General features: G+C 36.0%; 1 protein-coding gene across 2 annotated transcripts in view; it reads left to right on the forward strand.

Moving 5' to 3' along the window:
- PGR (progesterone receptor) overlaps positions 1-26,441 on the forward strand; it is a 120,247-nt gene extending 93,806 nt beyond the window's left edge. For both annotated transcript variants that reach the window (XM_047071487.1, XM_047071488.1), the window contains 4 exons: positions 2,128-2,272; positions 3,716-3,846; positions 23,661-23,818; positions 26,286-26,441. In XM_047071487.1, the coding sequence (XP_046927443.1) occupies positions 2,128-2,272; positions 3,716-3,846; positions 23,661-23,818; positions 26,286-26,441 (590 nt within the window). The remainder of the gene's footprint in view (positions 1-2,127; positions 2,273-3,715; positions 3,847-23,660; positions 23,819-26,285) is intronic.
- The last annotated feature ends 1,123 nt before the right edge of the window (positions 26,442-27,564 follow it).

Raw genomic sequence — 27,564 nt, forward strand, 5'->3', positions numbered from 1 at the left:
CTATCCACCTAGAGGAAGAAAGGAAGACAGAGGGAGGGAAGACAGAAAGTTAGATACTAAAGAGTTGACACCCCTCACCACCATCCCCGAAAAAAGAGGCAGATGTCTACTGTGGCATTCCTAATTATGAATTTGCATGAGAGTTGTTTTTGGTTGTGTGAGGCTAAGATTTTAAAGAAGGGAATAGCAGTCTTCTATTCACAGGAAGATGGGACTATCAGGAGTGTATGGAGAAAAGATAACCTTCTTTTCTACCTACCTTGAGATGATTCACAGAATCAGGAAATACATTTGTTTTATCCTGTAAGGAATCAAGTTTTGTTTGGGTTTTACTTTTGAAATAGGTCATTTGTAAGTAGATTTCAACAAATTCTTAGGCAGAACAGATGTTATTAAAGTAGCTTTGTGGAAAATAGTTGATGTTCCCACCAAAACACTTGATTTTTATGTACCTTTAATAAAAGATTTCATCTACTCTCATTGTTTCAGCATACTCAAAAACAAAGAATTTCCAAGTTCATACTTATAGTTCATCTATCCATATTTATTTTTAAAATTTGTTTATTATTAATGTTTTTTAATTTTTTTAATATTTTAATGTTTGTTTTTTTAATGTTTTAATGGTTTTTTTTGAGAGAGACAGAGCACAAGTGAGAGAGGAGCGGAGACAGAGGGAGACACAGAATCTGAAATAGGCTCCATGCTCCAAGCTGTCAGTACAGAGCCTGTCGCCTTGCTCAAACTCACAAACCTCAAGATCATGACCTGAGCTGAAGTCAGATGGTCAACTGACTGAGCCACCCAAAGCCCCTCTATATTTCTAATTCATTTGTTTAACTGCTATCTAGACATTTCAAAAGTCGCTCCAACATATCAAAACTTACGATTTTGTCCCTAGCCTATTTCTTCTCTATTTTGTCTCAGTAATGCTGTTTTCCTCCACCATTCCTGTAAAAATACTGAAATATCTACTAGGCTCCTTCTTTCTCCTACCTATATACAATCAGTTGCCAAATCTCTTGGATTTTACCCTTTAAATATTTCCCTGATGTACTCCCTGCTCTGTATTCCTACCTGTTGGCTTATCTCAGACTTTTATCATCTCTCATCTGGCCTTTGGCAATAGCTCCCAACTTTTTTCTGTAACTCCAGACTTATTCCCTTGAATATGTCTTCCACATGGCTACCAAGGATGCCTCCACAACACAAATAAGGCTATTGTAGCTCCTTAATAGATATATCTGACCACAGCCTCCATCTCCAAATTTACCTCTTTGCCTCTCCCTCCTTTAAGTTCATCAGCGCTGGGCTGGTGATCTTCTGCAAAGCAGGCAAAAAGAATTGAAAAGAGATGAAAAGAAGGTTTTGACCACTTAAGTCAATGCATTTGCCCTCTCCCTGCTGTCTTCCCTCTGCCACCAACACCAGAGAAGGATGCACTCTCTCTTTTTCTCTCCCTAAGCCTTTTAAACCACATGATAGTTTAAAGTGAGACTGGGTTAAGTTCCAAAAAACAAAAGTGACCATAAACTATGGAATCTACCTAAGACATAATTAAAGGATGTTAAATAAAAATAAAGCACGATTGAAAGCAGTGGTTTTACAAAATAAAACCAGTTTTTTTTTTTAAAGTCCAAAGACTCAAGATTCTTTAACAAACTGATTATACTCTGCTTGAGCATGATCTCTTTGGGAGTTTTTCCTGACCTGCTTCCCAATTCCTGGTGCACATAAGTATGTGTTTGTCTCTCCTGTCAACTTATGAGTTTCTTTTAAGGGTAAGGGTTGGGTCTTCCATTTTCCTAACCCCGCCATTTTAACACAGTGCCTAACAGACAAGTGATTCTCAATAAATGAATATTGTATGTGTCAATGATGGATGACCATCAATCAGTGAATTCCCAGAAATGCTAAAACATAGTGACCATTTTTAATGACTTCCAATGTTATTCCTTTTTAATTTCTCAGGTATTATTTATTAATATTTCCTCATTTGTAGCATAAAATATATTAAAATTAAAAACAACATATTACCCTACTTACATCTATTTTCAAATTTCTATGTATTTTCAGCATTTTAACACAAGTGATTTGGGGGATCATTTTATTTTTTAATTTGTTTTGTAGGTTTTAGAAACTTACATATTGATGACCAGATAACTCTCATCCAGTATTCTTGGATGAGCTTAATGGTGTTTGGACTAGGATGGAGATCTTATAAACATGTCAGTGGGCAGATGCTATATTTTGCACCTGATCTAATACTAAATGAGTAAGTAGTAACTTGATTTTTGTTCTTATTATTACAGTGTATATGTAGGATAATCTTAGAAATTACATTTCAATAGATGATTATACTATTGGTATCCTAAATAAAAGAATTTTCCTGAAAACTTTATCAGAATTATCTCAGGATATAGCTTGATATAAGAAAATTAATAAAATTGTTATCATTATATTAGTAATTTGATATTTGGAGATTTCCCCTTTTGTTTCAATGTGTCAAGAAACATACTTAAAGATAAAATGAAATTTTTAGTTTATCAAATTAAAATTTTATACCTTTGTACTGATGAAGATAATTATGTAAATTAGAAATAATTTTGCTTGAAAGTATTGACTTACCTTCAAAAAATAAAGACATTATCTCTCCTTCTAGAGGAAAAATCGCTAATAATTTATTTTAGAAATTAAAAGATAAATATTTCAATTTTCTTGGCTGTATTTAAATTACTATAATTAATTTTCTATGTATAACCTTAAACTGAGTAAGAATCTTTTCGTGGAAATACTTATACCATTCTAATGATGAATGCTGACTCAGAATTTTATAGCATATAAGTTACTTGTATAAGTCTTTATAGGTAATGAATAATTTTCATATATTTTAATTCCATTTTGCCCTATAATCCCTTGAAATAGGTAGGAATCAGCATCCTACATTTTACAGTTCAGGAAATAAGCTCAGAGGAATTGCATATCCTGCCAAAGAATCTGAGTGGCAGGATTAATGTTAGTTCTTCTGAGTCAAAATCTAGTTTTCTTTTCACTATTTGTGTTAGCTGCATGTGACTAATGTAGATATTGCAGAACACATGGTTGAGAAAATACCTTTAAAAAATGTCCCCAACCTTCAGAATTAGTGTTTGGCCTTGTCAATTGTTTAATCCTTTGTAATGTTCTCTTTTCTTGATCACCATACATTTCCCCTAGAATAGTTCACCATACATTTCCCCTAGAATAGTTCACAGTATAACTGTTCTACACTGAATACTCTCAACTGAATACACTGAACTATTCTATACTCTTCAATTTCTGTGAACTGAATCCATTCTCCCATTGGATTACATATAAAATTTTATATATTTTTAACAGAAAAAAAATCATAAATAAATGATTTCCTCAGCTCCACATTCTCAACTCCTTAGGTTTTTAAAATGTAATAATAAAAGTGAGAAGCAACATGTGTATTTAATATGATTTTCTAACTTTAAAATTTCTTAACTTCAAAAAATTCAGCATTGTGAATGATTTACTTTATTTGTTTATTTTGCTTAAACTTCAAAATATTGAGTGTGTTTACAAAAAGACAGTTTTAATAATATATAAATTACCAAATGCCATTTTCTCTGGTAAATCACACAAACTGGCTAAGACACCATGTGTATGTTTTTTCCTTCTTGCTTTCTCTTGTGTGTGTTGTGTGTGATATAAGACAGAGGATGAAGGAATCATCATTCTATTCACTATGCCTCACCATGTGGCAGATTCCACAGGAGTTTGTCAAGCTTCAAGTTAGCCAAGAAGAGTTCCTGTGTATGAAAGTATTGCTACTTCTTAATACAAGTGAGTGACTACAAGCAATTTTTATAAAATATTTACTTTCTTAATTTTTAATTCAACGGGAAAGTCTCAAATAACAATATGATCATATCCTTATACATGAGGTATGAATCTTAGATTGTGACTGCAAAGGAGAACCACCTAATATACTGTCATAGACATTAATAAACTTACTTCACACTTGTCAGGTTTTACATGAGAGTAAAATAGTCCACCAATTCAGCCAATTATATATATTTTTTCAGATAAAACATGATTAAATGACATTTTCATATTCACCTAATTAGGTTTATGAACTAGATAATATTACATAAACACAAACAATCTTCCTTCCACTCCCACTCCATAAAGGACTTACTCTATAAAATACACAATTTTGTTTGGAACTATTCTTTTAATATCAGAATAGGCTGTTATATATCTACAAAGATCAGTGGCATAACACAATAGTTTATTTGTCACTCATATTCACAGTCCAGTGGGTTAGCAAGAAAACCCACATTCCTTCCGTCTAGGGACTCCACTCTTACATAGCAGCTTGGAGTCCTCCATTTGATCTGAATAGAAGGTAAGCACCTAGTGGTAAAAGATATGGAAGTGAGGCCTGAAAGTGTTATATGTCACTTTTACCCACATTCCATGACCCATATTAACTGTAGGAGAGGCTAGAAAAGGCACTTTAGCTATACACCCCAAAGAAACATGAAACATAGATTGGTCACCAGAAGGACAGGCAAATATCCATCTCACTCTCTCATACAGAAAGAACACACATACCTCTGCCTCAGTGGATTCCTAAAGATCTGGGTGAGAAAATTTTTAAAAACTGCTTTCACTTTCCACCTTTTTCTGTGTCCTTGGAACATGCACAGGTAGGCTCAGCCTTTGAATTTCTGAACTGATCCTTCTGTCACTCATAGTGATTTGAAAGAGAACCACTGAGAGCTAAGACCTTAGGTAGAAGGTGAGCCAAGGGTCTTTCTCAGTAGCATCTTTTCAAGTACTTCTTTCTAATAGCACAAATCTCAAATAGTAGAGGGGTGGGGGTATACATCAGGAGAAAAGGCACAAAAAGCACTAATGCCTTAAAAAGAAAATTTTCCTCATGAAAATCTATGAAAACACAAGGACAAATACAGGATCTAAGGATCCATAGCCCTATCCCCCTACCTTGAAAACACTATTTTGAGCAGAGGCCTTCAAGTCTAATTTGATAAAATATCATAAAGGGGACTAAAGTATTGATATGGAACTAGCCAAGAGAGTCAACTGAAATAAACTTAATATTACAGTATTTAACCCCTTTCTTGACAGTAATGAATCCTATAGCAGTTATGTTATAGATAATCCTAGATTTCCCAAATTAGTTGATATCATTAACATAATTCCATATTATAGATAGGCTACATTGTGCTGGAGGTCCAAACAGCCCTAAAATCTCAGTAGCTTAACAACAAAAAAAAAAGGTTAAGTATATATTTTTCCCACTATATGTCCAATGCAGATCAACAGGGAGGCTCTGCTCATTGTTGTCCCTCAGGTGCCCAGGTACATGGGAGTTATATCTTGACATGCATTTCTCCAATCGCTAGAGCATTGGTAAGGAAGGAAGTGGTGAGGAAAGGAAGTGACATACCTATAACTTCCATTCACACACCATAGAAAGCAAGATTCTTGGCCACTTGCAGCTTCAACAAAAGGGAAAAACAGCAATATTTACTGAATAGTACTTATGATTTCTACAAATTCTAATAAAAATCGTAATGGGATTTTTGAGGAGAGACTTGGCAAAGCTTTTGGGAAGTCATTTATTTATTTATTTATTTATTTATTTATTTTTTTATATGAAGTTTATTGACAAATTGGTTTCCATACAACACCCAGTGCTCATCCCAAAAGGTGCCCTCCTCAATACCCATCACCCACCCGCCCCTCCCTCCTACCCCCCATCAACCCTCAGTTTGTTCTCAGTTTTTAACAGTCTCTTATGCTTTGGCTCTCTCCCACTCTAACGTCCTTTTTTTTTTTTTTTTTTTTCCTTCCCCTCCCCCATGGGTTCCTGTTAAGTTTCTCAGGATCCACATAAGAGTGAAACCATATGGTATCTGTCTTTCTCTGTATGGCTTATTTCACTTAGCATCACACTCTCCAGTTCCATCCACGTTGCTACAAAAGGCCATATTTCATTTTTTCTCATTGCCACGTAGTATTCCATTGTGTATATAAACCACAATTTCTTTATCCATTCATCAGTTGATGGACATTTAGGCTCTTTCCATCATTTGGCTATTGTTGAGAGTGCTGCTATGAACATTGGGGTACAAGTGCCCCTATGCATCAGTACTCCTGTATCCCTTGGGTAAATTCCTAGCAGTGCTATTGCTGGGTCATAGGGTAGGTCTATTTTTAATTTTCTGAGGAACCTCCACACTGCTTTCCAGAGCGGCTGCACCAATTTGCATTCCCACCAACAGTGCAAGAGGGTTCCCGTTTCTCCACATCCTCTCCAGCATCTATAGTCTCCTGATTTGTTCATTTTGGCCACTCTGACTGGCGTGAGGTGATACCTGAGTGTGGTTTTGATTTGTATTTCCCTGATAAGGAGCGACGCTGAACATCTTTTCATGTGCCTGTTGGCCATCTGGATGTCTTCTTTAGAGAAGTGTCTATTCATGTTTTCTGCCCATTTCTTCACTGCGTTATTTGTTTTTCGGGTGTGGAGTTTGGTGAGCTCTTTATAGATTTTAGATACTAGCCCTTTGTCCGATATGTCATTTGCAAATATCTTTTCCCATTCCGTTGGTTGCCTTTTAGTTTTGTTGGTTGTTTCCTTTGCTGTGCAGAAGCTTTTTATCTTCATAAGGTCCCAGTAATTCACTTTTGCTTTTAATTCCCTTGCCTTTGGGGATGTGTCGAGTAAGAGATTGCTACGGCTGAGGTCAGAGAGGTCTTTTCCTGCTTTCTCCTCTAAGGTTCTGATGGTTTCCTGTCTCACATTTAGGTCCTTTATCCATTTTGAGTTTATTTTTGTAAATGGTGTGAGAAAGTGGTCTAGTTTCAACCTTCTGCATGTTGCTGTCCAGTTCTCCCAGCACCATTTGTTAAAGAGGCTGTCTTTTTTCCATTGGATGTTCTTTCCTGCTTTGTCAAAGATGAGTTGGCCATACGTTTGTGGGTCTAGTTCTGGGGTTTCTATTCTATTCCATTGGTCTGTGTGTCTGTTTTTGTGCCAATACCATGCTGTCTTGATGATGACAGCTTTGTAGTAGAGGCTAAAGTCTGGGATTGTGATGCCTCCTGCTTTGGTCTTCTTCTTCAAAATTCCTTTGGCTATTCGGGGCCTTTTGTGGTTCCATATGAATTTTAGGATTGCTTGTTCTAATTTCGAGAAGAATGCTGGTGCAATTTTGATTGGGATTGCATTGAATGTGTAGATAGCTTTGGGTAGTATTGACATTTTGACAATATTTATTCTTCCAATCCATGAGCAGGGAATGTCTTTCCATTTCTTTAAATCTTCTTCAATTACCTTCATAAGCTTTCTATAGTTTTCAGCATACAGATCCTTTACATCTTTGGTTAGATTTATTCCTAGGTATTTTATGCTTCTTGGTGCAATTGTGAATGGGATCAGTTTCTTTATTTGTCTTTCTGTTGCTTCATTGTTAGTGTATAAGAATGCAACTGATTTCTGTACATTGATTTTGTATCCTGCAACTTTGCTGAATTCATGTATCAGTTCTAGCAGACTTTTGGTGGAGTCTATCGGATTTTCCATGTATAATATCATGTCATCTGCAAAAAGCGAAAGCTTGACTTCATCTTTGCCAATTTTGATGCCTTTGATTTCCTTTTGTTGTCTGATTGCTGATGCTAGAACTTCCAGCACTATGTTAAACAACAGCGGTGAGAGTGGGCATCCCTGTCGTGTTCCTGATCTCAGGGAAAAAGCTCTCAGTTTTTCCCCGTTGAGGATGATGTTAGCTGTGGGCTTTTCATAAATGGCTTTTATGATCTTTAAGTATGTTCCTTCTATCCCGACTTTCTCAAGGGTTTTTATTAAGAAAGGGTGCTGGATTTTGTCAAAGGCCTTTTCTGCATCGATTGACAGGATCATATGGTTCTTCTCTTTTTTTTTGTTAATGTGATGTATCACGTTGATTGATTTGCGAATGTTGAACCAGCCCTGCATCCCAGGAATGAATCCCACTTGATCATGGTGAATAATTCTTTTTATATGCTGTTGAATTCGATTTGCTAGTATCTTATTGAGAATTTTTGCATCCATATTCATCAGGGATATTGGCCTGTAGTTCTCTTTTTTTACTGGGTCTCTGTCTGGTTTAGGAATCAAAGTAATACTGGCTTCATAGAATGAGTCTGGAAGTTTTCCTTCCCTTTCTATTTCTTGGAATAGCTTGAGAAGGATAGGTATTATCTCTGCTTTAAACGTCTGGTAGAACTCCCCTGGGAAGCCATCTGGTCCTGGACTCTTATTTGTTGGGAGATTTTTGATAACCGATTCAATTTCTTCGCTGGTTATGGGTCTGTTCAAGCTTTCTATTTCCTCCTGATTGAGTTTTGGAAGAGTGTGGGTGTTCAGGAATTTGTCCATTTCTTCCAGGTTGTCCAATTTGTTGGCATATAATTTTTCATAGTATTCCCTGATAATTGTTTGTATCTCTGAGGGATTGGTTGTAATAATTCCATTTTCATTCATGATTTTATCTATTTGGGTCATCTCCCTTTTCTTTTTGAGAAGCCTGGCTAGAGGTTTGTCAATTTTGTTTATTTTTTCAAAAAACCAACTCTTGGTTTCGTTGATCTGCTCTACAGTTTTTTTAGATTCTATATTGTTTATTTCTGCTCTGATCTTTATTATTTCTCTTCTTCTGCTGGGTTTAGGCTGCCTTTGCTGTTCTGCTTCTATTTCCTTTAGGTGTGCTGTTAGATTTTGTATTTGGGATTTTTCTTGTTTCTTGAGATAGGCCTGGATTGCAATGTATTTTCCTCTCAGGACTGCCTTCGCTGCGTCCCAAAGCGTTTGGATTGTTGTATTTTCATTTTCGTTTGTTTCCATATATTTTTTGATTTCTTCTCTAATTGCCTGGTTGACCCACTCATTCGTTAGTAGGGTGTTCTTTAACCTCCATGCTTTTGGAGGTTTTCCAGACTTTTTCCTGTGGTTGATTTCAAGCTTCATAGCATTGTGGTCTGAAAGTATGCATGGTATAATTTCAATTCTTGTAAACTTATGAAGGGCTGTTTTGTGACCCAGTATATGATCTATCTTGGAGAATGTTCCATGTGCACTCGAGAAGAAAGTATATTCTGTTGCTTTGGGATGCAGAGTTCTAAATAGATCTGTCAAGCCCATCTGATCCAGTGTCTCATTCAGGGCCCTTGTTTCTTTATTGACCGTGTGTCTAGATGATCTATCCATTTCTGTAAGTGGGGTGTTAACGTCCCCAGCAATTACCACATTCTTATCAATAAGGTTGCTTCTGTTTATGAGTAATTGTTTTATATATTTGGGGGCTCCGGTATTCGGCGCATAGACATTTATAATTGTTAGCTCTTCCTGATGGATAGACCCTGTAACTATTATATAATGTCCTTCTTCATCTCTTGTTACAGCCTTTAATTTAAAGTCTAGTTTGTCTGATATAAGTATGGCTACTCCAGCTTTCTTCTGGCTTCCAGTAGCATGATAAATAGTTCTCCATCCCCTCACTCTGAATCTAAAGGTGTCCTCAGGTCTAAAATGAGTCTCTTGTAGACAGCAAATAGATGGGTCTTGTTTTTTTATCCATTCTGATACCCTATGTCTTTTGGTTGGCGCATTTAATCCATTTACATTCAGTGTTATTATAGAAAGATACGGGTTTAGAGTCATTGTGATGTCTGTATGTTTTATGCTTGTAGTGATGTCTCTGGTACTTTGTCTCACAGGGTCCCCCTTAGGATCTCTTGTAGGGCTGGTTTAGTGGTGACAGATTCCTTCAGTTTTTGTTTGTTTGGGAAGACCTTTATCTCTCCTTCTATTCTAAATGACAGACTTGCTGGATAAAGGATTCTCGGCTGCATATTTTTGCTGTCTAGCACCCTGAAAATCTCGTGCCAATTCTTTCTGGCCTGCCAAGTTTCAAAAGAGAGATCAGTCACGAGTCTTATAGGTCTCCCTTTATATGTGAGGGCACGTTTACCCCTTGCTGCTTTCAGAATTTTCTCTTTATCCTTGTATTTTGCCAGTTTCACTATGATATGTCGTGCAGAAGATCGATTCAAGTTACGTCTGAAGGGAGTTCTCTGTGCCTCTTGGATTTCAATGCCTTTTTCCTTCCCCAGTTCAGGGAAGTTCTCAGCTATTATTTCTTCAAGTACCCCTTCAGCACCTTTTCCTCTCTCTTCCTCCTCTGGGATACCAATTATGCGTATATTATTTCTTTTTAGTGTATCACTTAGTTCTCTAATTTTCCCCTCATACTCCTGGATTTTTTTATCTCTCTTTTTCTCAGCTTCCTCTTTTTCCATAACTTTATCTTCTAGTTCACCTATTCTCTCCTCTGCCTCTTCCATCCGAGCCGTGGTGGTTTGCATTTTGTTTTCCATTTCCTTTAAAGCGTTTTTCAGCTCCTCGTGACTGTTCCTTAGTCCCCTGATGTCTGTAGCAAGAGATTCTCTGCTGTCCTGTATGCTGTTTTCCAGCCCAGCGATTAATTTTATGACTATTATTCTAAATTCACTTTCTGTTATATTATTTAAATCCTTTTTGATCAGCTCATTAGCTGTTGTTATTTCCTGGAGATTCTTCTGAGGGGAATTCTTCCGCTTGGTCATTTTGGATAGTCCCTGGTGTGGTGAGGGCCTGCAGGGCACTTCCCGTGTGCTGTGGTGTATAACTAGAGTTGGTGGGCGGGGCCGCAGTCCGACCTGATGTCTGCCCCCAGCCCACCGCTGGGGCCACAGTCAGACTGGTGTGTGCCTTCTCTTCCCCTCTCCTAGGGGCGGGATTCACTGTGGGGTGGCGTGGCCCGTCTGGGCTACTTGCACACTGCCAGGCTTGTGATGCTGGGGATCTGGCGTATTAGCTGGGGTGGGAAGGCAAGGTGCACGGCGGCAGGGGGGGCAGGCTTAGCTCGCTTCTCCTTAGGTGATCCACTTCAGGAGGGGCCCTGTGGCAGCCGGAGGGAGTCAGATCGCTGCCGGAGGTTTGGCTCCGCAGAAGCACAGAGTTGGGTGTTCGCGCGGAGCGAGCAATTTCCCTGGCCGGAACCGGTTCCCTTTGGGATTTTGGCTGGGGGATGGGCGGGGGAGATGGCGCTGGCGAGCGCCTTTGTTCCCCGCCAAACTGAGCTCTGTCGTCCGGGGGCTCCGCAGCTCACCCTCCCTTTGTCCTCCAGCCTTCCCGCTTTCCGAGCAGAGCTGTTAACTTATGACCTCCCAGACGCTAAGTCGCGCTTGCTGTTGGAACACAGTCCGTCAGGCCCCTCCGCTTTTGCAAGCCGGACTCGGGGGCTCTGCTTGGCTGGCGAGCCGCCCCTCCGCCCCTGCTCCCTCCCGCCAGTCCGTGGAGCGCGCACTGCCTTGCCGCCCTTCCTACCCTCTTCCGTGGGCCTCTCGTCTGCACTTGGGTCTGGTGACTCTGTTCTGCTAATCCTCTGGCGGTTTTCTGGGTTATTTAGGCAGGTGTAGGTGGAATCTAAGTGATCAGCAGGACGCGCGGTGAGCCCAGCGTCCTCCTACGCCGCCATCTTCCCAGAATCCGGGAAGTCATATTTAAATCTTAAAAAATAAGTACATAAGTATTACCAAAATTTTGAAGTGGAGACGAGAGTTAGAAATCTACACTAATTAACACAGCATGGGAGAATAGATATACTGAATTGTTAGTAAAGTCAGACTTGTATATATTAGAACTTAATATACTGTAGTGGAAACATCACAAATCAATGAGTATGGAGCAAATAAATATTGTTAGGAAAAATCAGTTTTATGTTTGAGGAAAACTCAGTTTGGATATTTAGCTCAAGTTATATCCTAAAATAAATACCAGATAATTGAGTTACATGTTCACACTTTAAAAGTTAAAAACACACTGTAAGGAATACAAATGATTTTGAGATTTCAAATAAGGAATACCTTTTTAAAAATAAATGCAATTTATTTGGAGAGTTGACAAAAGAAAAGTTCAATGATTTGACACATAAATATTTAAACCTCCAATGTGCCACTAAAAATTAAAATAAAATCTCCCAAGGAAGTATGGCAAGTTGAACACACCACTGTTCACTCTAAAACTACACTAAAATATTACCAAAGCGATTTTTTAAGAACTAAAAGTAAAAGAGAATGAGAAGCTCAATAGCTATGACATTCTACAAGCCAGCAAACAGAACTAATTTAGCATACCTGAGAAAGTTGGATTCTAGGCCAGAAGTAAGAAAAACCAAGAGGTTTAATTTGAAATATTAAATCTTTGGCATGGTTCTCAGTTGGTGACAACAATGATTTTTTGAGATGAGAGTGAAGGTAGAGTTGAAAACACAAAGCTCTTTTTAAAATCTGGGTCCAAAAATCATTTAACCACAAAATTTTCCCTCTCCAACTCAGGCAGAGACCTTAGGTTATCCTCCTGAAGAGGATATAACAGAGGGCAAATGAACTGATGAAACTGTAGGCACTGTTGAGGGTGAGGGGTCTTATAATGACAACAGATTAATTATACACCAAATGTTGAGACACTGTCCTCCTGCATACTCTTACCCACCATCTCTCAGAACATTGTCTTCCAGGTTTATATCCTCTAGACAGGAGAATGAAAGACTCTTCTCTGCAGAATCTGTTAATAGCAGGTGTTTCTCTTTGAAATTGCTCAGCCATATTGCCCCAAACTAAAGCTAACAGTCAATAAGTGCTACCCACTGAAACAGAACTATGAATCAGCCTTTTAGTTTTGCACTCTTGAATATAAATAACCAAGGCATCTGAGGGAGGCCTTGACATCAAAGACAAAGACAAAACAGACAAAAAACAAATTTGGAGAAAACAGAGGTGATGTAGGAAGATGAAAACCTCAAAAAAAATTAAAAAATCATCCCTTTTTAGAAAGATAATAGAACATATTGCACCCAAGAAACAAGTATTTGGAAACAGAATTTACAGTACAGGCATTGGTAGACAAAGTTAGAAAACCTCTCAAAAGTAGAGCAAAACCCAAAAAAATATAGAAAATCAGAATCAAGGAGGCCCAATACCCACTTAGTTGGAGGACTAGAAAGAGTGAACGGGAAAATACATAGGAGGAGAAATCATAAAGGAAATTGTCTTTTCAACAAAAGGTATTTGGAAAACTTCATTTAAAAATAAAAGAAGCTGGACTCTTATTAACTTAAAATATATCAAGACACAAATCTAAGAGATAAAACTATGAAACTATTAAAAGAAAACATAGGAGTGCCTGGGTAGCCCAGTCAGTTAAACGTCTGACTCTTGACTTTGGCTCAGGGCATGATTTTGAGGTTCATGAGTTTGAGCACCACATCAGGAATTCTTGCCTGGGAGTCTCTGTCTCCTGTCTCTCTGCCCCTCCCGCACTCATGGTCGCTCTCTCTCGCTCTCTCAAAAATAAATGAACCTTAAAAAAAATAAAATAGAGGAAAAGCTTCATGATGTTGACTTTGGCAATGATTTCTTGGATTTGCCACCCAAAACACCGGAATTAAAAGAAAAAACAGATAAATGGACTTCATCAAATTTAAAACTTTGGTGCATCAAAGGTCACAATCAACAGAATAAAAAGGCAACCCACTTTATGGGAGAAAAAAATTGGAAATCATGTATCTGATAAAGAAAAAGTATTAACATCCAGAATATGTAAAAAATTACAATTTAACAATTAAAAAATTTTAATGGGCAAAGGCTTAGACATTTCTCCTGTGAAGGTATACAGATAGAAATTAAGGAACAACATCATTAGGGAAATACAAATCAAAACCACAGTGAGATGCCACTTCACACACCCATTAAGATGATTATTTACTGTCACTAAAACAAAAAGTTCTACTAGAAATCATAACGTATACTATGTGACTCAACTGTGGTAGGATTTTACATGACTAATAAATACTGAATATTTATATGACTAATATTACGAAAATGATATTAGGAAGATGAGAAATAGGATGTTGTGTGTGTGTGTGTGTGCGCGCGCGTGTGTATGCGCTAATGATGTGGAGATGATGGTAGATCTGAAAGATGGAAATAGAGTTACAGCCTCATTTTCTGTAGTGGAAAATCAAAAGTTAAAAATAAAAAATCAAGAATCAACTCTACAGGGCAAGATGGTGGAGCAGAATGCAAGTTCTCAGCTTGTTTAATCCTTGAAATGCAGCTAGATCAGCACCAAACCATTTTGCATACCTAGGACATTGATCTGAGGATTAACCCAACAGTCTGCATAACTTGAGCCACAGAACTCAGCAGGTACTCTGCAGAGAGGTAAACTGGGGGAGAGAAAAGCTGTGGAGGGCAGGGAGCTGTTTTTGTGGACAGAAGACAGAGAAGGGTGGTGGTGGGGGAATGTGGCACACCAGGGGAGTGCAGAAAATGCACTCCCCCAAAAGTAGCTGGAGGGAAAGAGTGAAAACACAAGGGACTGGACAAGAAATCTGTTCCCCAAAACCCCTGATAGGGAGAAAGTTGAGGGTTTCAATACCTTTAGGATTCTATAGACAGTGGAGCACAGAGTCGGAAATTCCAGAGCTCAGTACCTGGTGGTGCTCTGGTGAGGAAAGAGGGCAAATCCCCAGGAGCAGGCAGCAGGGTCTGAGGGGTCCTTGTGCCATAAGGGACAATCAGCAGTTCCCCTGATTGGAGAGAATTTGGTAGAGGCCATACGGCTTACCCACAAGCAAAGATCCCAGAAGACCCCAGAGAGCAGCCACGTTTGATGGTATTGGGACAAAGATGCCAAGCGGTGAAACCTGGCACCAACTGTGTGTTATGATTTGCCATAGCCTCTGAACCTCTGCCACTGCCCAATTGCACAAATGTTTTCTAGGGCAAGCTGGCACCTGGCCACTGCTCAGCAAGACCCTCCCCCAGAGACTAGGTGTGGGTCCAAGCCACAGGGTTCTCTGAAGTGAGGGGCCTTGAAACACTGTCCATCTCAGATAAAACTATGGAGGGAGGTGCCACCTGGCAGGCTGATGGCTTGGACACAGGCTGGAGGTGGGGTGTGGATGGAAGTCTGAGAAAAAGGAGGGGTGCTTCATTGTGGGTCAGTGAGAGTGTAAAGTTCCTATGCCAGAGACTAGGAAGCTGGGTGAAGCCATTTCCACCTCTCCTGCACACACACATACACGTACATGCACGTGAGCACTACCCAGATCGACCCCAGTAAACTAAACAGCGCCACCTAGTGGAGAATGAAACCATTACACCAAGCCCTGCCCAGCAGAGCCCTTCAAGCACATCACCTAGAAGACCAACACAAGTCTCTCTGCCTGCTTAGTGTACAGACCATATAGAGTGCTTCATAGTCTATCTTTGTTTAATTTGGGCTTTTTTTTCTTTCTTTTTTTTTCTTGGACACAGAAAGAGGAAAACTTATTTTTATTTTCGTTTAAAAATTTTAAATTTGTTTTTCATTGTTAATTTTTTATTCTATTTCACTTTATTTCATTGTATTCTACTTTATTCTATTCTTTTTTAATTTTAAAATATTTTAGTATATTTTTTCTTTTTTCCTTTTCTTTCCATTATTTCCCTTTTTTCTCTATTCTATCAAGCTTCTTTCAACAAGCAGATGAAAACACACCTAGGATTTAGCTTCTTTTATTTGATTTTTTTGTTTTTTAATTTTTATTTTTTTATTAATTTTGTTATTCCTCCAAGATGACAAAACAAAGGAATTCACCAGAAAAGAAAGAACAGTAAGAAATGACAGCCAGGATAGAATAATAAACACAGATAGAAGCAAGATTTCTGAACTAGAGTTTAGAACCACAATAATAAGAAGCTAGCCGCAGTTGAAAAAGCATAGAATCCCTTTCTGCATAGATCAAAGAAGTAAAATATAGTCAGGAGAAGTTAAAAATGCTAACACGTAGGGGCGCCTGGGTGCCTCAGTTGGTTAAGCGTCCAACTTTGGCTCAGGTCATGATCTCGCAGTTTTCAAGTTGGAGCCCCGCATCAGGCTCTGTGCTGACAGCTCAGAGCCTGGAATCTGCTTCAGATTCTGTGTCTTCCTCTCCCTCTGCCCCTCCCCTGTTCATGCTCTGTCTCTCTCTGTCTCTCAATAATAAATTAACATTAAAAAAATTTTAAAAATGCTACAACCTAGATGCAGTCTCAAATGGATGCCACAGCAGCAAGGATGGACAAAGCAGAGCAGTGAATTAGCAATATAGAAGACAGAATATGGAGAATAATGAAGCAGAAAAAAGAGGGAAACTAAAGCAAAAGAACACAACACAAGACTTAGAGAACTCAGTGATTTATTAAGAAGGAATAACATCCAAATTACAGTAGTCCCCAAAGATGAAGATAGAGAAAAAGGGTCAGAAGGTTTATGTGAGCAAATTATAGCAGAAAGCTTTCCTAATCTGGGAAAAGACACAGACATCAAAATCCAAGAAGCATAGGGAACTCACATTAGATTTAAAAAAAACTGACCATCACTACAACATATCATAGTCAAATTCATTAAATACACAGTCAAGGACTGAATTATGAAAGCAGCAAGGGAAAAAAGTCCTTAACCTATAAGGAAAGATAGATGAGGTTTGCGACAGACCTATCCACAAAAACCTGGCAGTCCAGAAAGGAGTGCAGAATATAGTCAACGTGCTGAATTGGAAAATTAGGCAACCAAAAATTCTTTATCTAGCAAGGCTGTCATTCAAAATTGAAGGAGACATAGAGTTTCCCAAACAAAACCTAAAGGAGTTCATGACTACTAAACCAGTCCTGCAAGAATTTTAAGGGGAACTCTTTGAGTGGATAAAAGATGAAACAAAACAAAAAATACTAAAAGCAACAAAAACTAGAAAGGACAAGAGAAAATCACTAGAAACTCCAACTCTGTAGATGACACAATGGCACTAAATTCATATATTTCAGTACTCACTCTAAATGTCAATGAATTAAATGCACCAATCAAAAGACATAAGGTATCAGAATGGATAAGAAAACAAGAACCATCTATATGCTGCTGACAAGAGACCAATTTTAGACCTAAAGACACCTACCGATTAAAAAAAAGTAAGGGAGTGGAGAGCCATCTATCATGCTAATGGTCACCAAAAGAAAGCTGGTATAGCCATACTTATATCAGACAAACTAGATTTTAAAATAAAAACTGTAGTGAAATGAAGAAGGGCATTATATCAAAATTAAGGGGTCTATCCACCAAAAAGAGCTAACAATTTTAAATATTTATGCCCCAACCTGGAAGAACGCAAACATGTATGTCAGTTAATTACAAACATAAAGAAACCTTTGATAATACCATAATAGCAGGAGACTTCAACACCCCACTTATAGCAATGGACAGATCATCTGAGTAGAAAATCAGGAAGCAAACAATGGTTTTGAATGACAAACTGGACCAGATGGACTTAACAAATATATTCAGAACATTTCATCCTAAAGCAGCAGAATACACATTCTTCTCAAGTGCACATGGGGCATTCTCCAGAATAGATCACATACTGGGACACAAATCAGCCCTCAACATGTACACAAGATCAAGATCTTACATTGCATAGTTTCAGACCACAATGCTAGGAAACTTGAAAGCAACCACACGAAAAAGTTGGGAAAGACCATGAATATTTGGAGATTAAAGAACATCCTACTAAACAATGAATGGGTTAACCAAGAAATTAAAGAGAAATTAAAAAGTACATGGAAGCCAGTGAAAATGAAAACATGACAGCCCAAAACCTCTGAGATGCAGCAAAGGTGCTCATAAGAGGAAAATATATAGCAATCCAGGCCTTCCTAAATAAGGAGGAAATGTCTCACATATACAACCTAACCTTACACCCTAAGAGCTGGAAAAACAATAGCAAAGAAAGCCCACAACCAGCAGATGATGAGAAATAATAAAGATTAGAGCAGAAATCAATGATACCAAATTAAAAAAAAAAACAAGTAGAACAGTTCAATGAAATCAGGAGTTGGTTCTTTGAAAGAATTACATAATTGATAAACCACCAGCCAGATTGATCAAAAAGAAAAAGGAAAGGATCCAAATAAATAAAATCATGAATAAAAGAGGAGAGATCACAACCAACACTGCAGAAATACAATAATAAGAGAATGTTATGAGCAATTATATGCCAGTAAAACGGGCAATCTGGAAGAAATGGACAAATTCCTGGAAACATATACACTTCTAAAACTAAAAAAAGAAAAAACACAAAATTTGAACAGAAGAAATTGAATCCATAATCAAAAATCTCCCAAAAAACAAGAGTCCATGGCTAGATGGCTTTCCAGGAGAATTCTACCATTTAAAGAAGAGTTCACACCTATTCTTTTGAAACTATTCCAAAAAATAGAAAGGGAAGGAAAACTTCCAAACTATTCTACAAGGCCAGCATTACCTTGATTCCAAAACCAGACAGAGACCCTACTGAAAAGAAGAACTACAGACCAGTTTCCCTGATGAACATGGATGCAGAGATTCTCAACAAGATACTCAACAACCAGATCCAACAATATATTAAAAGAATTATTCACCACAACCAAGTGAGTTTTATACCTGGATGCAGGGCTGGTTCAATATCTGCAAATCAATCAATGTGACACATCACATTAATAAAAGAAAGGACAAGAACCACACGATCCTCTCAATAGATGCAGAAAAAGCATTTTACAAAATATAGCATCCTTTCTTGATAAAAACCCTCAAGAAGGTAGGGATAGAAGGATCATACCTCAAGATATAAAAGTCATATATGAAAGAACCACTGCTATTATCATCCTCAATGGGGAAAACCTTAAGCTTTCTCCTTAAGGTCAGGAACATGACAAGGATGTCCACTCTCACCGTTGTTAGTCAATATAGGGTTGGAAGTCCTAGCCTCAACTATCAGACAAATAAAATGTATGCAAATCAGCAAGGAGGAAGTCAAACTTTCACTTTTTGCAGATGACATGGTATTCTATGTGGAAAACTCAAAAGACTCCCCCCAAAAAATGGCTAGAACTGATCCATGAATTCAGCAAAGACACAGGATATAAAATCAATGAACAGAAATTGGTTTCATTCCTATACACCAATATTGAAGCAACAGAAAAAGAAATCAAGAAATCGATCCCATTTACAATTGCATCAAAAACCATAAAATACATAAGAACAAACCTAACCAAAGAGGTGAAAAATCTATATGCTGAAAACTATAGAGAGCTTATGAAAGAAATTGAAGAAGACACAAAAAAATGGAAAAACATTCCATGCTCATGAATTGGAAGAACAAATGTTAAAATCTCGATACTACACAAAGCAATCTACATATTCAATTCAATCCCCATGAAAATAACACCAGCATTCTTCACAGAGTTAGAAAAACAATGCTAAAATTTGTATGGAACCAGAAAAGACCCCAAATAGCTAAAGCAATCAAGAAAAAGAAAAACAAAGCTGGAGTTGTCACAATTCTGGACTTCAAGATGTATTACAAAGCTGTAATCATCAAGACAATATGGTACTGGCACAAAACCAGACAGATGGATCAATGGAACAGAATAAAGAACCCAGAAATGGACCCACAAACATATGGCCAACTAATCTGTGACAAAGCAGGAAAGAATATCAAATGGAAAAAAGACAGTCTCTTCAGCAAATTGTGTTGGGAAAATTGTACAGCAACATGCAGAAGAATGAACATAGACCACTTTCTTACACCATTCACAAAAATACTCAAAATGGATGAAAGACCTAAATGTAACACAGGAAGCTATCAAATTCTAAGAGGAGGAAACAGGCAGCAAGCTCTTTGACCTCAGCCACAGCAAGTTCTTACTTGACATGTCTCTGGAAGCAAGGAAAACAAAAGCAAAAATGAACTGTTAGGACCTCATCAAGATAAAAAGCTTCTGCACAGCAAAGGAAACAACCAACAGAACTAAAAGGCAACCAAAAGAATGGGAGAATATATTTGCAAATGACATATCAGATAAAGGGTTAGTATCCAAAATCTAAAAGGAACGTATCAAACTCATCACCCCCCAAAAAATAATCCAGAGAATGGGAAAAAGGCATGAATAGACACTTTTCCAAAGAAGACATTAAAATGGCTAACAGACACATGAAAAGATTCTCAACATCATCATCATCAGGGAAATACAAATCAAAACCACAATGAGATAGCACCTCACACCTGTCAGAATGGCTAAAATGAACAACTCAGGCAGCAACAGGTGTTGGCAAAGATATGGAGAAAGGACTTACACTGCTTACACTACTGGTGGGAATGCAAATTGGTGCAGCTGCTCTGGAAAACAGTATGTAGGTTCCTCAGAAAAATTAAAAATAGAACTACAATATGACCTAACAATTGCACTACTAGGTATTTATCCAAAGGATACAGGAATGCTGTTTTGAAGGGCGCATGCACCCCAATGTTTATAGCAGCTCTATGGACAATAGCCAAAGTATAGAAAGAACCCAAATGTTCATTGACTCATCAATGGATAAAGAAGATGTAGTACTTGTGTGTGTGTGTGGGTGTGTGTGTGTGTGTGTGTGTACACACATATACATATAATGGAATATTACTTGGCATTCACAAAGAATGAAATCTTGCCATTTGTAACAATGTGAATGGAACTAGAGTGTATTATAAGTGAAATAAGTCAGTCAGAGAAAGACAAATATCACATGACTTCACTAATATGTGGAATTTAATACATAAAACAGATGAACATAAAGGAAGGAAAGGAAAAATAATATAAAAACAGCGAGGGAGGCAAATTATAAAAGACTCTTAAATACAGAAAACAAACAGGGTTGCTGGTGGGGTTTGGGGTAGGGGGATAGGCTAAATGGCAAGGGGCATTCAGGAGGACACTTGTTGGGATGAGCACTGGGTGTTATATAAAGTGATGAATCAATAAATTCTGTTTTTGAAATCATCATTACACTATATGTTAACTAAGTTGGATTTAAATTTAAAAAGTAATAATAAATGTTCTGGAACCAAATAATGGTGATGGTTGCACAACTCTGTGAATATACTAAAACCACTGAACCGTATTCTTTGGAAAGGTGAATTTTATGGCATGTGCATAATATCTCAATAAAAATTATACTCTGTGGAAAAAAAAGAAAAAGGGAGTCAACACTACAATGATGCTATTTAAATCTGTGGAAGGAAAAGTTAGAATAGCTGAAAGAGTTAAACACATTTGCTTCTTGAGCATGAGAAATGTTGGGTTGCCTGGGCACTATTCTTTGCCCTAATAAGGTTGCAAAACTGTGCTAATATATAAAATATTTAAAAATTAAGCAACAAACTTCAAAAAACATTTGAAATATATTTTAAGCCCCTATAGATAAATGAGTACAAAATAGAAAAGTTTTTAAAAATTACTAATATGCATAAGAATATTGTTCAGCCTACTAATAATTTAAGAAATGAAAATGAGATTTTATTTTTATATGTAAAAAGCAAAGATTACCTAAAATTAAGATACTCAAAACTAGTCACAGTTAAATACTAAGAAGTTTAGCAATGTATATTATGAGTGTTAAGAAAGTTAATATCTTTTACTGTAATAATTCCATGTCTAAGGATATATCCTTTTAAAAAATAAAAAAAATTAAATTTATCGTAAACATCATTTGGTAAAATATCTCAAATATCAAATGATAAGACAATTAAATAAATTGTACTCCTACAATTTTGTGAGGTCAAATTATATGTGAGAATTAAAACATTCATTTTTAAAGAATTCTAAGAGATGTAAGTAAATGTTCTCAATATAATGTTAGGAAATATCCTAAAATAGCGGATTGTAGGATCTGGTGAATTGTAATTTTATATGTATTTTCTGTACTTTCTAAATGTTTTCCAATGATTATGGTATTTTTAAGTTAGCTAAATCAAAAATAAAGATCCTTGCTTTTTTTTAAAAAAGTGTTCTTATCTAAAATAGCACCTGGCTAACTGCCCATGACTCACCCTCTCCCATTTTGCCACTATGATATTTGCAAGAAATCCTAAAAGTCACTTGTGGAATCAACAAGAATCTGAGAGAAAATTCTCCAATCATATATTACTGGATGTAATAAATTAAGGAAACAATGAATTAAGGTAAGGAGCTCAAAGCAAAGAGAAATATTTATGAGAGCTGGTTCAACATAGATCTGAAATGTAGGAAAATGAGTAGGGGAGGAGAAAAAAATTGAGACTATCTCAGAAGCATAGGATGAGAGCGTAACGATTAGATTATCATATCCCCAGAACTTGTTAGGGGTTGATACTAAAAGTATGTGAGGCTAGCTGGGATTAGGCCTGATTTTCTCTTAAAGAGAATAATTGGTTCAAGTGCCAGTTCTAAATACTTAGATGGATAGAGTGAAGGCTCTGGGTTACTAGTTTCCATTCTTGAGTGCCCAACAGGAAAATAGTACTTCAAGAATCAGAAGAAAAATTATTTTTTAAGTGTTTAGTTAAATTCCAGTTAACATAGAGTTATAGTAATCTAAGAGATTATGTGGTTTTTCTTTCAGCAATCTAGATATAGTTGCAAGAAAAGGCAGCTGTTTCACTTAAATTTGAAGATTTGTTTGTAAGATAAATACAACCAAAGAAAAAGAAAACAAGAAAATTGGGAGTTCTGATGATAATTTCCTGAAGATATCAACCAGGGCATCTCAAATAAGTGATAACAGAAGGAACTAAAATATTAAGGAAAAAAAGCTGTTGGTAAATTGACAATGTAGAGGAACTAGCAATAAGAATAGGAAGCTGTGCCTAAAATTTGGTGATCAGAATTAAAGATTACAGAGGTAAATGTCTGAATTACCAGTTAACATCACCATGGGAATAAGAGGCATTCCCAATAAAATAAGCACCAAAATAGGAATATTTGCCATAGTTACCATTTTTTAATATTGTTCTGGATGTCCTAACGATGCACTGAATCATGAAGCAGAAACAAGAGCTACAACTATTGGGAAGGGGGAAATGAGGATATTTTTAATATAGTATTGTTGTATACCAAGAAAAAAAAAGGAAAAGAAAAAGACAATCTACTAAAACTACTTGAATTAAAAATAGAAATTAAAAGAAATAAATAAAAATAGAGTATCACAAAGAGAAGTATTGTGGTATCAATAGCTTTCTCCTATCAGCAGGAAGGAGTTAGGAAATTTAATAAAGCAATGTTAAAATTACAAAAAAAAATAAATTATCCATGAATAATCTCAATGAGAAATGCTTCAGATTTATAAGACTTAAACTTTACAGAGTGATCCAAGTATTTGTTACAATACCTCTTCTTTAAAAAAGACCCAGAATACATGTAATTGTAAACTAAATCAAACCATTCCTGACAAGGATGTGGAATGAGCAAATGCTAAGTTAAGTGCATAAGCATTGATACAGCTCTAAAATAAGTAAGCTAAAAATTTCCTTTAATTTATTTAGTTTTTTTTATCATATTCTTCAAGACAATTATGTTTATATGTCCTAAAACTATCAATAACACTCCTATTTAAGGTGTTCATATTTTAAGTTGTTTATCCAAAGAATTCATCTTTTTAAGCATAACTATTACTTGGAATTATCTTCTTACAGTTCCTTTGGAAGGGCTAAGAAGTCAAAACCAGTTTGAAGAGATGAGATCAAGCTACATTAGAGAGCTCATCAAGGCAATTGGTCTGAGGCAAAAAGGAGTTGTCTCTAGCTCACAGCGTTTCTACCAACTTACAAAACTTCTTGATAACTTGCATGATGTAAGTATTTTGTCTCCTAGGAAATAAATGATTGTTTTCTGAATTTCTGTAATATTGTAAATATTAAATCTACATTTTACTTTATATGGTTTCTTCAAGGTCATATTTGTTCTTATATCTTAAAACAGTATTTACATCACACTGCTCAGAATTTATGTTGTGCTTTTTTTTCATTTTCACTATAGATCATCCAAATATCCTTTTACTAGTATTTGTATAATTTGAGAGTAATTTAATGATTTATAGGAATTATACACCTTCCCGAGCATATTCTAAAATAATTTTGCCTTATGTTAGAAAATTTAAATATACAAGACAAGCAAAAGTATAGGTGTGGAAAATAAGACTCTTATATCATTTTGGATGGAATTATAAGTTAATAACAGTGCTAGTGGACAATTTGACAATCTACTCATCAGGTCAAATTTGAAACCTTATTCCTGAATATGGACAGATAGCTAAGGATTGTTAGCTATATGGGTAAAGCCTCTGTAATGAAAGGCAGAAAGCAAATAAACAGAGAGAAAGTAATGAAGGAAAAGGCACCAGAGCAGAGAACACAAAAGATATTCAAAAAGAATTAAGATATTTAGAAATGTATGATATTGCATCCATGAAACAAGAATAAAAAATAGTTGAAAAGGAACATTTAGCAAGAAAATACTTTTGGATAATTTAATATAGAAGAGCAGAAATTTAAATTTTAATAGAAGGGCTGACATATATACATCAGGAAAACTCAATAGAAATAACAAAAAAGATAAAGATGAAAAATTAGAAGAGAGAGAAAATTTAGGGGATTAATTGCAGGGAGTTCATTCTTAATTAAAAGGAATTTATAAAAGAATAAATAAAATCAAGCAGAGAAAATTTTATAAAAAATCATAGAATAAAAGTTGCTAGACCTTAATTTTCTGACTGTAAAGCCCCAGTGTACAAAGCACAGCACAATTGAACAAAGGCACATTAATGTAGAATTTTAGAATACCAGAAATAAAGAGAATATCCTAAAATATACCAATGAGAAAAGAAACAAATCACATAAAAATTATCAGGATTCAGAATGATGTTGTACTTCTCAATGCAATATTAGAACCCAGAAAACAATGCCTTCGGAATTTTGAAGGAAAGGAAAATATTCAAAGAATTTTATACCCAGGCCAGCCATCAAACAAATATGATGGCATCATAAAGGTATTTTCAGACATGCAAGGTCTCAGAGAACTTATCTCAAATATAACCTTTCTCAAGGACATCTACAGGATGTTTTAACAACAAACACTGGGGTAAGCCAGTGAAGTAGAAAATCAAATACAGGAGAGATGCAAAGGGATATTTTAGCATAGCAATCATTAGCCTAGCTTGAAGCAGTAATGCACAGGGTTTCGGAATACTAGTATTGGGGAAAAAAAGATGGAACTGAGGGATTACCAGTAGGTGTGAACATACTGAGGTGAGTTTTTACAAATTGTGTCAGAGAATTTGACTGTGGCTTTGTGATAAATATACAGGAAACAAAGCAAAACAGAAACACAAGGTTATTAACTCTAGCAAAATAAAAATAAGTCCTATAATAAAGGAAATTTAATCCAGCAGGAAACAATACAAATATTTATAATATAATTGCTAGATATTGATTTGGTCAAAAACTGAGATACAACTATACAGAGAATGAGGAGAAAAGAAAGTGTGCATAGTTGGGAGGGGTGTCTCATATAAGGGAGCTAAGTCTCATTTTCCATAATAGAAAATCAATAACATCACATTTTAAAAACAAAATTTGTTAGAAATACAGAGATAAGTATTTAGAGACATGGGCTAAAGAAGTTAAAAATGGTTGCATCTTGGGAACTAGAATAAGGATGGGAAGAATTCTATAAGGAAACTGCTGGATTTTGTTGTTGCTGCTGGGTTCTATCTGACTTTTAAAATTACTTACATTAATTACTTTGCCAAAAGTTAAATTAGATTAAAATAAATTATGCTGGGTTACTTGTATTGACAGAGGCAGAGTCAATATATTGTTATGTGAAAAATCCAGTCCATTAACAAATAGACTTTATTAAATAATTGCATTTTTGGAAATATATATGCATTGTGTATATTGTGTATATACCTGGCTATGTTTGTATACATGTATAAAGAGAAAAAAGAATTTGAAAGACACCAAAATGTTCATATCACTTATCCTGTGGGATTATGAATGACTTTCATTTCTTTAAATCTTTCTGTACTATCAGAATGTTTCACTGTATGTAATATTTTCATATTACTGTAGAGAGTGAAGGGAGTTATTTTATCAAGAAAACATCTTGATAGGTATTTATATTGTTAGAAAAATAAGTTGCCATGTTTGATTAATATATGAATGTATTTTTCTTCTACATGTTTTTTATCCATTTGTGAAACCAACCAATATGAATGTATTATTTTTTACATGTTTTTTATCCATTTGTGAAACCAACAGCTTGTCAAACAGCTTCATCTGTACTGCTTGAATACATTTATCCAGTCCCGAGCACTGAGTGTTGAATTTCCAGAAATGATGTCTGAAGTGATTGCTGCACAGTTACCCAAGATCTTGGCAGGGATGGTGAAACCTCTGCTCTTTCATAAAAAGTGAATTCCATTTTTATCTTTAAAAATTAAATTTTGTGGTATGTCTATTTTTCTTTTAGTCTGGATTGTGAGGTCTTGATTTTTACAATGTTCTTCTCAAAGCCTTACATTTATAACGTATCATATTGTGTAAATTTCAGAGAGAATTGTGAACTTTTAATTGTTTTTCTTTATAAAGCATAACTAGAATTTTTAAAGTGTTTTGTGTAGCCATATATTCTTTAAGAGTTTACAAGATTGAAAAAGTACTAAAAGTGATTGCTAACATAAACTTAATCATATTCATAGTATTTCATACCATTTAGGTGAAGATTTTTAACTTTTGCATCTAACAAATCTTCTACTTTAAAGGACAAAAATCTTACACATAAAAATAAAAAGTTATTGTATATGTTCCTTCTAGGTAGCTCCTTTTGTCTCCTTGATTATATTTACAAAAATGAGCCTTTAAATAATGGTATGCAAAATTTTGCCTACATGAACATATATATACATTTTTGTGAGGAGGAAATTTATAACCTTTATCAGGTTTTCTAAAGGGTTTTTAGTGCAAAAAGTATAGAGAAAAAGAGTTTAAAATCCCTGAAGTAGATTGAGGGTTTGATATTAGGAAAAACAGCTCATATATATAGACTCTGACTGTTTCCCAGATTGGAAACACAGACTCTAAGGAAGTTATTAAGGAAAAGGAAAGCCATATCATTATGACAACAGTATTAGCGGTTTTGTAGTTTTTTACTAACCTTTTTTGGGACTTGTCCTTTAATGAGGCTTGTGAATCAAAATAGGAAGTCTGAAGAGTCTGTGGCCTAATGCTACTCCTTACCATCTGGAGCAGGTAGAAAGTCACTTAACCTTACTGATTTTCAATTTCCTCACCCTTACCACTGGTATAATATATTTCCTGCAAAATGTTCCTTTTGGTCAAAGCTTCTTATTCACTTCTTAATCAAAAAAGAAAAGAAGGGGAGGGAGGAAAGGAAGAGGAAAAAAATAAATATTCTCTTTCTTCATTCAGAAAGTCATAATGATAAATCACAGGTTGAAAATTTTTGAGTGCCTCTGATCCAATTCTAAGATAGGTATTTCAAGAAATACTAGATACTGGATTAAAATAATACAACCAA

The sequence above is a fragment of the Lynx rufus genome, unplaced genomic scaffold (assembly GCF_022079265.1).
Source record: "Lynx rufus isolate CCGP_SWC_20201006 ecotype Redwood Valley unplaced genomic scaffold, mLynRuf1.p SCAF_9, whole genome shotgun sequence".
NCBI lineage: Eukaryota > Metazoa > Chordata > Mammalia > Carnivora > Felidae > Lynx > Lynx rufus.